This window comes from Leguminivora glycinivorella, chromosome 21 (assembly GCF_023078275.1).
Source record: "Leguminivora glycinivorella isolate SPB_JAAS2020 chromosome 21, LegGlyc_1.1, whole genome shotgun sequence".
Taxonomy (NCBI): Eukaryota; Metazoa; Arthropoda; class Insecta; order Lepidoptera; family Tortricidae; genus Leguminivora; species Leguminivora glycinivorella.
The window spans coordinates 15,653,723-15,665,643 of record NC_062991.1 but is presented as its reverse complement, the minus strand read 5'-3'; the positions used below and the strand labels follow the sequence as shown (position 1 = coordinate 15,665,643).

At 43.2% G+C, this 11,921-nt stretch overlaps 1 protein-coding gene across 1 annotated transcript in view; it reads left to right on the top strand.

The window, feature by feature from the left end:
• LOC125237462 (inositol 1,4,5-trisphosphate receptor) overlaps nucleotides 1-11,921 on the top strand; it is a 136,469-nt gene that overhangs the window by 116,756 nt on the left and 7,792 nt on the right. The window contains 11 exon segments of the mRNA XM_048144561.1: nucleotides 199-428; nucleotides 1,553-1,651; nucleotides 2,307-2,444; nucleotides 3,194-3,319; nucleotides 3,940-4,006; nucleotides 5,308-5,430; nucleotides 8,285-8,457; nucleotides 9,156-9,320; nucleotides 10,413-10,590; nucleotides 11,169-11,341; nucleotides 11,798-11,851. Of these exon segments, the coding sequence (XP_048000518.1) occupies nucleotides 199-428; nucleotides 1,553-1,651; nucleotides 2,307-2,444; nucleotides 3,194-3,319; nucleotides 3,940-4,006; nucleotides 5,308-5,430; nucleotides 8,285-8,457; nucleotides 9,156-9,320; nucleotides 10,413-10,590; nucleotides 11,169-11,341; nucleotides 11,798-11,851 (1,526 nt within the window).

The window sequence follows — 11,921 nt, the reverse complement described above, 5'->3', positions numbered from 1 at the left end:
CTACTACGGATTGGTTTAGTTAGAGATTATCCGTATTCCCATTTCTTACGGCCAGTTGCATCAACCACATTTGACAGACACATCATCATCACGTAGCAGACGTCTATGGAACTTCCCATACAACAAAATTTAACGAACGATTTAACGGTGACAGACGGTTTGGTGCAACCCTACCCTAAATCTTTGTTTTCCTTACAGGGCCCTGCCACGAGAACCAAAACTGCATAGCGACGCACGAGAGCAACGGTCTCGACATCATCACCGCGCTCATCCTCAACGACATCAACCCTCTCGGCAAGACGCGCATGGAGCTGGTGCTGGAGCTGAAGAACAACGCCTCCAAGCTGCTCCTGGCCATCATGGAGTCCAGGAACGACTCCGAGAACAACGCCGAGAGGATCCTCTACAACATGAACCCGAGACAGCTGGTGAGTGGCGCCAGGTCTCCAGCTGCAGAACAACGCCTGCAAGCTGCTCCTGGCCATCATGGAGTCCAGGAACGACTCCGAGAACAACGCCGACAGGATCCTCTACAACATGAACCCGAGACAGCTGGTGAGTGGCGCCAGGTCTCCAGCTGGAGAACAACGCCTGCAAGCTGCTCCAGGCCATAATGGAGTCCAGGAAAGACTCCGAGAACAACGCCGAGAGGATCCTCTACAACATGAACCCGAGACAGCTGGTGAGTGGCTCCAGGTCTCCAGCTGGAGAACAACGCCTGCAAGCTGCTCCTGGCCATCATGGAGTCCAGGAACGACTCCGAGAACAACGCCGACAGGATCCTCTACAACATGAACCCGAGACAGCTGGTGAGTGGCGCCAGGTCTCCAGCTGGAGAACAACGCCTGCAAGCTGCTCCTGGCCATCATGGAGTCCAGGAACGACTCCGAGAACAACGCCGAGAGGATCCTCTACAACATGAACCCGAGACAGCTGGTGAGTGGCGCCAGGTCTCCAGCTGGAGAACAACGCCTGCAAGCTGCTCCTGGCCATCATGGAGTCCAGGAACGACTCCGAGAACAACGCCGAGAGGATCCTCTACAACATGAACCCGAGACAGCTGGTGAGTGGCGCCAGGTCTCCAGCTGGAGAACAACGCCTGCAAGCTGCTCCTGGCCATCATGGAGTCCAGGAACGACTCCGAGAACAACGCCGAGAGGATCCTCTACAACATGAACCCGAGACAGCTGGTAACATTTTCATTTGAAGAGATCAAACTTAATCTAAGTCCTCGAGTACGTACAAATTTCAAAATTTGTTTTGAACTTGTATTGTGTATGTCATTTGAGTAACAAAAGGTTCCAAACTCAAAAACAAAACAAACGCTTCCAGGACTCAAGATTAACTACCTATCTATGTATTCAACACTTCAACCTGAAGGGGGTTTACCCAAGCGAAGGACACTTTCACTTGACAACGGTGTTTCACTGATACTTTTACATATGTATAAAAACGTTGGAATATTCAATGTCATTTACTTGGACTATTTTTGGCGCGTTCCTATTGAACAGCTAAAGTTGGAGCAAACATTAATGAGGAATTGGTTCCACAGGTAGATGTGGCGTGCTCTGCCTTCCACCAGGAACAAGCGCCTGACGCCGACTCCGACTCTGAAGACGACGCGCCTGCGCAAGGCGTCTCTCCCAAGGAAGTGAGTATCCTCAGCCTTCACAGGAACTAACATCCAGGCCAGTGGCCCCAAAAAGAGTCCCGATTTTACACAAGAAAACCACAACAATCTGGGTATTTTCCTGTCAATAGTGAATAGGCTATTACTGAACCAGTGAGCTAAAACTTCGGCGTTGTCGTTACTTTCCATCAGGTGCGACTAAGGTCAATCACTGTAGGCCTTGCACATGATAGCCGCGAGATACTTAGATGGCACGTCTTCTTCTAACTGTATTAATGACATAAGGACGGGTAGTCTATCTCGCGGTGACATACTCGCGGCAATCATGTGCTAACCCTGCTGGACAATTTAGAGGTATAATTTTAAAAAAAGTGCCTTAATTGCTTTACATTGCAAAAATATAGCAAACCACTGCCAATAATACAATTTCTATATATTCCCTTCTACAAGGCATCCTCAACGTTTGCGTCGGATTCACATTCTTGTCAACTACCTAACTCCCCACTATTATCTAACACTGTCAGTTTCAAAGGTTAGGACTGAGATAACCAACATTTGCGGCTCTAAAAAATTTTTGCGACTAAAAACTTGAACTTGTTACTTCAAAAGCTAATGTACTGTTTGTTTCATAGGTGGGCCAGAACATGTAAATTGTAATCTAGTGTTTGTTCTGCAGGTGGGCCACAACATCTACATCCTCTGCCACCAGCTGGCCGGCCACAACAAGGAGCTGGCCGCGCTCGTGCGCGCCACGCCCGCCGGCGCGCATGCGCTCGCCCTGCAGTACTACCGTACTCACACGGCGCAGATAGAGGTATTTTTACTTGCTACTCAACTCGTGAGTATTACACTTGTTACTAGCGGGCTCCACACTGGCCGCACGCCTCGCGAGGAAAACGTCCGTGCTCATGCGCGCACGTTTGCCTCGCCCGAGCTAATTTACTCGGCAAGATGGCGGCCCTCAGTCAGCGGTTCAAAATAGTTGCACGAGAGTAGATATTTATTGCCGTGAATCGTGAATGATTTATTTTTCTTTTTATTCTTATTCAAAAGAAAATGCGAAAACCATTACGTGCCACGGAAATAATATGTGCATAACTATTTTGAACAGATGACCGTGGGCCGCCATCTTGCAGAGCAATTGTGCTCGGGCGTGTTTTGCGCACGAGGCGTGCGGCCTGTGTGAACCCCACTACTTGAGAGTATTTATAATTGTTACTTGCAGGTATTTTTTTTTATTACCGTGTATGAGTATTTGTACTTGTTTTTTGCTGGTATTTTAAACTGTTATTTCCAAATATTTCTTTCTTATGACTAGGTATATATTCAGAACGTTTCAGATAAGTCACAATACCTTTTGTAGATTCTACGAACATTCTTTCTAAACATTATTACTTGCAAGTTTTTCTTTTTGCATGTGTTCATACAAGTATTTTTATTTGTTACTGGGGAAGTATTTAAACATATTGTTTAAGAGTATTCATAAATTTGACACAGTTACATATAAGTTCGAATACAATCATTAAACATTCTCTCTAATCCTTAATTCTGGTTGTCCAACAGATAGTCCGCACCGACCGGAGCATGGAACAGATAGTATTCCCCATCCCCGAGATTTGCGAGTATCTGCCCGCCGACAGTAAGCACCGCGTGCTGCAGACGGCCGAGCGGGACGACCAGGGCAGCAAGGTCTCTGCTCCCACTAGTATATACCACGGATAGTACTGAGATAGCGAGTATTTTTACTTGTTGCTCACGAATATTTTTACTTGTTACTCACTAGTATTTTTACTTGTTACTCACGAGTATTTTTACTTGTTACTCACTAGTATTTTTAGTGTTACTTGTCAGTATTTTTACTTCAATGTCCTGCAGTCGACTTCTACGACGCTCACCGAAAGGCGGTGGTGAAATAAAACACCCTGGAAAAACACTTGAATATAAAAGCAAATACAGAAAAGGAGATAGAAATAGGTTATAAACTTCGGACTCTTAGATGCAAGGCCGGTTTCCATCCTTACTTGGTAGATATTCCGCGAATTCGCACGAAGCGCTTTGCTTCTTCTTTTTTTATGTGCACCGCCAAGGAGTGGAATTCCTTGCCGACGCGACGGCTATATTTCCGAGCTCATATAACCCGGCAACCTTCAAATCAAGAGTGAACAGCCATCTTCTGGGTGAGCTCACTCCATCGTAGGGCACGACTGTGCCTTTGGCTAGTCTGTGGCCAAGAGTAAGCCTATTTATAATAATAAAAAAAAACCTACAATAACATTTTGATAATCAATTAATATTTTTGTACGTTTCAGGTTGCCGACTTCTTTTCCCGTCTCGACAATCTGTTCCACGAGATGAAATGGCAAAAGAAGTTGAGAGGTGAGTCATCCATACTTACTAATATTATAAACGGGAAAGTGTGTGTCTGTTTGTTTGTCCGTCTTTCACGGCAAAACGGAGCGACTTATTGACGTAATTTTTTAAGTGGAGATAGTTGAAGGGATGGAGAGTGACATATAGTACGTTGCTTCTGGAAAGTTATGTATGAAAATATTGGCATAATTAATGGAAGATTTTTTTTGATTGGGATATGTACATTATAGGCCGAAGTTATTTTTCATCAACCCTCCCCATCTCTCCCCCCTCTGCGTCACCCCTCTTCCCCCCCTTAAATAGCCGAAAATGCGGTTTTTCGCGATTTCTGACAAAACCGTTGAAGATACAGAAAAAGCGTGTAGTAACAAAGTAATCCTTAATAAATTTACTACAAATCATTCATTGACACTTTGGTTCTAGCACTTATAGTTTTCGCGTGATCCATCACGAAAGTTGGTCCTTTGCTGCAATTTTCTTTAGTGAATGTTAAGTTTTCCCCTAAATTGCTTACGAAATCTGTTTGATATTACTAAAATATTATAAACTGAAAATGAATTTCAGGGGGAAAAATCGCTACCATGGGTGGAACTTGAACTCACGGCTTCTGGATTGAAACTCCAGGGCTCTACCAACAGCTACCAAAAGCTCATCCCCAGTCATCGATATACTATATGGATCAATGGTACTCCTAGCGACTACTACCGTGAAAATATTACGTCTTAAATAGTTACTGGAATTCCAAGACATATTGGAAATTCCACCCATGGTAGTGATTTTTCCCCCTTAATTTTATTTTAGTCATGGGTTACAATATTTTAGTCATATCAAACAAATTTCGACGATTTCGTAAGCATTTTGGGCGAAAACTTAACATTCATTAAAGAAAATTGCAGCAAAGGACCAACTTTCGTGACGGATCACGCGAAATCTATAAGTGCTAGAACCAAAGTGTTAATGAATGATTTGTAGTAAATTTATTAAGGATTACTTCGTTCCTACGCGCTTTTTCTGTATCTTCAACAGTTTTGTCAGAAATCGAGAAAAACCGCATTTTCGGCACTTTAAGGGAGGGTAGAGGGGTGACGCAGAGGGGGGAGGAGTGGGGAGGGTTGATGAAAAATAACTTCAGTCTATAACGTACATATTTGAATTAAAAAAAACCTTCCATTAATTATGCCGTAATTTTAGCTAATTTCCCCCTACTAATAGGCTACTTTTTATCTCTTTCTAAGCGCGAAGCCGCGGGCAAAAGCTAGTGTGTAATCTATTTAAGTTTTATTTTAATGTCCATTATTTGTTCTCAGGTCAACCCTTTCTGTTCTGGGTGTCTTCCTACATGTCGCTATGGAGCACGATATTATTCAACTTCGCTGTTCTGATCAACGTCATCGTTGCTTTTTTCTACCCCTTTCAAGAAGAAACCCCCAGTACGTACGATTTAATTCTTTTATATGACGTATAGAAGATATTGATAATAACAATAAATCAATAAATTATATCGGGACTAACCCCATTATTCAACGTACACCAAAGACATCTCGTCACTACTTTTAAAAAAACTTGTATCTTCGTCTGTCAATGAAAAGAAAATTGTAGTAAGTATGTATGGAATGCACATAGACTTACTGCGTTTTAACTCGCGTGAGATACGAGATTTTTCGTTAGATCCGTGGCCTCAGAGAAGACACGGGACACCATAGTGCTTGAGACGTCGGAGCTCCTAAAACTTTTACGCGATTATGGGCCGGTTGCATCAACCCGTCTGTCACCGTTAAAGCGTTCGTTAAATTTTATTGTATGGGAAGTTGAAAGTTCCATAGACCTCTGCTGCGTGACGATGATGTGTCTGTGAAATGTGGTTGATGACAGCTAGCACTAAGTCGCATTTGAACACTGAGAGAAAATTACAACCAGTTTTCATGTTCGTTCAACAAGTTTTTTGGTTAAAATAGCGCCTACGTGCTCTTTGGTTCAAACAACAAGCTACTTGTCATTTGAATCGGCAATATATTTGAATGAACAAGTCGATTTTATAAAAACAACCTGACGCATATTGTTTTAAACATACGTTTGGCTGGTTCAAACGGATAAACCGCAACAAGTCGAACTTGTTAAATTCACAATGCAAATTTCTCTCAGTGAAGTGTGGTGTATAAATAGTGAAATTTAAATCAGTGCTTTATATAAATAGTAGTTTTCTTCAGACTAACTTTCTTCTACATTAAAGTATTATTTACTATACTTATATTACATTTCTGTGCTTTAAGAGTTTTTAACCTTTAGATACTGAAAAGTATAGTATTTTGGCTAGTCTGTGGCCAAGAGTAAGCCCATTTATAATAATAATAAAAAAGTATGTAAATTATACTGGATGGAATGATAAGTACCAGTCATTCAGTATAAAAAATGCCACAGGGGCACTTTTACACGTCACATGTACATATTTAGAAAATATCTAAAATTGAGTTGAAATTACAATTGATACTATTATATACTAATTCTAAGTTCTAACTAAAGTTAACTCTATACAATTATTTAGAGATGTAGAAGGTCTCTAAATGTCGAATTACAACCAAGAATTACACTAAATATAAAAAGTACAAATACAAAAAAAAAGTCTAAAATTACTTTAGAGGTTCAAATGACTCTAAATGTCACGACTAAAGATAAAATGTATATCTACTTAATCTAATTCTCCTTAGAGATGTATATGGTCTCCATGAGTCAAAATCATATATTTAAAATATTCACTAAAAGAACGGAAACAAACGACAACCGAACAAAGTGTCCTAATTTAATAAAAATTTGAATTAAAGTTACTAAGTTATAACAGCCCCAGTAAGCTTAAACAGACCGGTCTTCACAGACGGCACCCGTTTACGAGTATGACGCGTATCTCAGCCATCGCCTCCCTCAACCTTTATTCGGGAAGGTGGCGACCCGATCAACGACGCCACCGCAGCAAAGACTTTTAAGTGTGCATGACATGTTCAAGCTGCCAGGCTAAATTAAATATTCAAATAATAAAAAATAAATTACATAAGTCAAAGTTTTGTTTAGTTTCAAGTGCTATAGTGTCTTCGTATTTGAAAAGAAGTATACGGAGTACTTAATGTTACCATGCAAAAACACTCTTTGAAAAAAAAAGTCACCTGTCGCGATAAAATGTCAGTTTGCTTCTCAGGATTATGTCTAAGTGTTAAAAACTCCCTAATCTTCTTAAATCTCTTGTACAAACTATCTTTTCAGACTATATTTAGGTGCATGGTAATTTTCTAGCCTATCAGATGGTTAAGAGTGAGTTTCAGTCACCTGCATGGTTTCTGCACTATTCACCTTCACTGTATTTTTCTATTTCGCTATTTTAGCAATATTTTGTAGTCAATATTAGTAATTTTTATCACTGTCGCATACTATATTTATTAAAAGTTTACGCTCTGATAATTTATAATGTTGTCGAAACTTTAACAACGTGAACTTGTCGTTGTGATTTAACCCCATTGAATATACATATTCGTTTGATTCTGTGATGTCCTTGTACAGTTACTAGCGTCAAAAATCGCCAATATTTTATAAGTACCTATTTTCTGTTTGTCATCAAATTACAGGAATAAGCCTGGCAACAGCTGGAATTATTTTGATGTTTATTAATACCATTAATACAGTGTGTTGCGTTACCACCACTTGGGCATTTATTAAAACCAATAATAATACAGTCAATTAGCAATCGTTTGCGCATATCAGCAAATCATAGTTATTTAAATCAACTGAAAAAATAATTTTCCGATTCCCAACATTCAAATGTAACGTGTGCACTTCTTGATTGTCATTAATCACATCGCTGATACTTATGAGCTGTCATTGCCCTCACTTGACTAGTGTGTGTGCTGTACATTGCTGGCAATAATTTTTTTTGTTAGGAAGTGTATAAAGTCAAAATTTTTCATTATTAATTAAATTGGGGGCATGGTTAAGTTAAATAACTATTTGTAAGATAACGTTCCTTTTAAAAAAGCCCACTTGTTGGTAACACATTGTATACTGACATGTAAGGGAAAAAATTTTTTTTAGTGTTAAAAAATAGGAAAAGATTCCAGTTTTTACCAGACGGTGACTTAGGGCCGGTTGCATCAAACCGTCTGTCACCGTTAAAGCGTTCGTTAAATTTTTATTGTATGGGAAGTTCCATAGATGTCTGCTGCGTGACGATGATGTGTCTGTCAAATGTGGTTGGTGCAACTGGCCCTTAGTGGAAAAACCCTTCATATTCTTGATACACAGAACTGGGCCAGCACCTGTCCCTGGTAGTATGGTGCGTGTCGGGCAGCGCCGCCGCGCTGGTGACCTGGCTGCCGCGCTCCTCCGGCGTGCGAGCCTTACTGGCTAGCGGCATAGTCCGGCTCATCTTCAGCGCCGGCCCTGAACCGACTCTGTGGACCCTCGGCATGCTCACGGTGAGTGTAGTCCCCTGGTGACCTGGTGCCGCGCTCCTCCGGCGTGCGAGCCTTACTGGCTAGCGGCATAGTCCGGCTCATCTTCAGCGCCGGCCCTGAACCGACTCTGTGGACCCTCGGCATGCTCACGGTGAGTGTAGTGAACCGACTCTGTGGACCCTCCCCTGGTGACCTGGTGCCGCGCTCCTCCGGCGTGCGAGCCTTACTGGCTCAGCGCCGGCCCTGAACCGAGCGGCATAGTCCGGCTCATCTTCAGCGCCGGCCCTGAACCGACTCTGTGGACCCTCGGCATGCTCACGGTGAGTCAAATCCTCGGACTAAAAGATGCCAGGGTACGCAGCCAAATGGCACAAACACTCACGAAGCGCTTACGAAACGAAACGCTCGTAGATATCTATCTCTATCGCTCTTGCGTATTGGCGCGACAGAGCCAGACTACCTTTCGCGGCGTTTCGTTTTCGTTTCGCGTCGCAGAAATGCCATTCCGGTACGACACCAGTTCCTTCAATACACAAGGAAGCCTGCCTGGAAACTCCTGCATTACGTTTTACTTAACAGTCTCCTACAACACCCACGGTTCCTACAAAGACAGATACACAGACAGAGACGGACTGACAGACACGTCAAACTTATAACACCCCGCCTTTTTGCGTCGGGGTTAAAAAAACTCGCACCTTAAACCTTTTTTCTGCTTCCAGATAGTGGTGAAGGGAGTTCACCTCGTCTCCATCATGGGCAACCAGGGGACACTGTCGAGGGCGCCCCGACGGGTCCTGGGCGACCCCGAGCTCCTCTACCACGGCGCTTACCTCGGCTTCTGCTTCCTTGGCATCTGCTTCCATCCATTCTTCTTCTCGGTGCTGGTAAGTTAACAACATCTTCTCATATACCACTAACTAAAGGATCGACAACATTCTCTCATGCACCACCAATAGTGGGAGATCAACCAGAGTACACTGTTGAAGGCGCCCCGACGGGTCCTGGGCGACCCCGAGCTCCTCTACCACGGCGCTTACCTCGGCTTCTGCTTCCTTGGCATCTGCTGCCATCCATTCTTCTTCTCGGTGCTGGTAAGTTAACAACATCTTCTCATATACCACTATCTAAAGGATCGACAACATTCTCTCATGCACCACCAATAGTGGGAGATCAACCAGAGTACACTGTCGAAGGCGCCCCGACGGGTCCTGGGCGACCCCGAGCTCCTCTACCACGGCGCTTACCTCGGCTTCTGCTTCCTTGGCATCTGCTGCCATCCATTCTTCTTCTCGGTGCTGGTAAGTTAACAACATCTTCTCATATACCACTAACTAAAGGATCGACAACATTCTCTCATGCACCACCAATAGTGGGAGATCAACCAGAGTACACTGTTGAAGGCGCCCCGACGGGTCCTGGGCGACCCCGAGCTCCTCTACCACGGCGCTTACCTCGGCTTCTGCTTCCTTGGCATCTCCTGCCATCCATTCTTCTTCTCGGTGCTGGTAAGTTAACAACGTATTCTCATAGACTACTAACTAAAGGATCAACAACATCCTCTCATGGACCACCAATAATGGGAGACACCAGGGTACACTGTCGAAGGTGTATCTCGGCTTCTACTTCCTTGGCATCTGCTGCCATCCATTCTTCTTCTCGGTGCTGGTACATGATCTCATGGGTCAACAACTAAAGGATCTATCAGGGTGTAATGTATGTGCAGATCCTGACAAGGTCGCCATGTAAGGAAGAGAGTTGATGGAAACAACTTTTCGCTTCAAAGAATGATTTGATACTGCAATATGAGCCTTAAGCTACGGAATATATATAGAGTTACATATACTTAAGCATCTATAGCGCTATACACTACAAGGGTCCTTCTGCTTAAGTGACAATATGACCCCTTGTGCTTGAAAATATATCTAAATATGCGTATTTATTGATCGATATATTTTAAATGTGTTTGTTTATTCCAGTTACTAGACATTGTGTACCGCGAAGAGACCCTACTGAACGTGATGCGATCAGTGACTCGCAACGGGCGCTCCATCCTGCTGACGGCCGTCCTGGCGCTTGTCCTGGTCTACATGTTCTCCATCGTCGGCTACATGTTCTTCCGGGACCACTTCCTGCTCAACGTCGACCGACTCGACGGTAAGCACCTTCAAGAAGACTAGATCAGAGAAAAAAACCTTAAAAAGCCATCACCAAAGCAGAAATTTCCTTTGGAACCTAGCCTTCTTGGGTCCGTAAAAAGACGAAATATCTTCCGGGACCAGAAACAAACCTTTGAAAAACAGCCACCACCAAAGGTTCCTGCTTTTGAAACCACAATGCCTTCTTGGATCCTCAAAATGACCCAAAAACCACCAACCCCACAGACCACTAGCGTAATATCTTCTCTGTACTGGTAAGTGAATCTCATGGGCCACCAAGTGACTGATCACAGCGTCCAGGCAGGCAAGTATGGTCGCGCGATAAATGATAAAACATCTGGCAGTCCCTATCGCACTTTCAAATAGTGCGATAGGGACGGCCTGATGTTTTATCATTTATCGTGCGACCATGCTCGCCTGCCAGGGACAAAGTGACAAAAATATATATACACGCCTTATAACTTACGGTAAGGTTGCAGGTATTTTTGGCACTCTGTCTTAACTATTATTTTTTTTTCAACTTAATTCTTCTTCTATTTTCTTTGTACCTGAAGCTTACGTTTATGTTTATTTCAGACGACGACGACCCCCGCTACGATATGGCCAAGTGTTCCGACGACCCCGCCAACAAATACCTCCACGACGGCACTCCGCAGTGCTCGCGTGGACGTTTCGTCTCCGTCGGCGGGGACATACGCGAGCGGTCATGTGACTCGCTTATAATGTGTATAGTGAGCACGCTCAACCAGGTACGTTAACAGGGTCGCCATGTGGCGTGTCTTAGCAATACTTACTTACGCTCATGGCAGGGCCGCCATGTAACGGACAAACGAAAATATTGAGCTGGTATGCATTGTTGTGACTGTCGTCTCTGTCACACTATCTGAATGAACCGTAAGTCTTAAATTGATAGCCTCAGTACGTAAGCTTCTCCGTACTATTCAGAGAGTACCTAATTTTAGCGCATTTGTGAGTGTGTTTAGTAAAACGTCCCACTTTGTCGGTTACCATTAAGGCGAGATTTACTTGTATAATATATTTATACGAGTAAACTGACAAAGCGGCTTTATAGCAATCGACAATGTGGGACGTTTTCCCGTGCACACGTGCGTTATATTTGAATATATAACCAGCTTATTTCAACTCAGACAATTGTTATGTTTTATGAAGTTTGGCAGAATAAATATTTGTGTGTTGAATTGCAGGGGCTGCGTAACGGCGGCGGCATCGGGGACGTTCTCCGAGCTCCCGCTAGCTGGGTAAGTACATTAATTGAAATATTTATTATATGTATATAAATTGAGACAAAAAAAAACAATAAGTTATAAT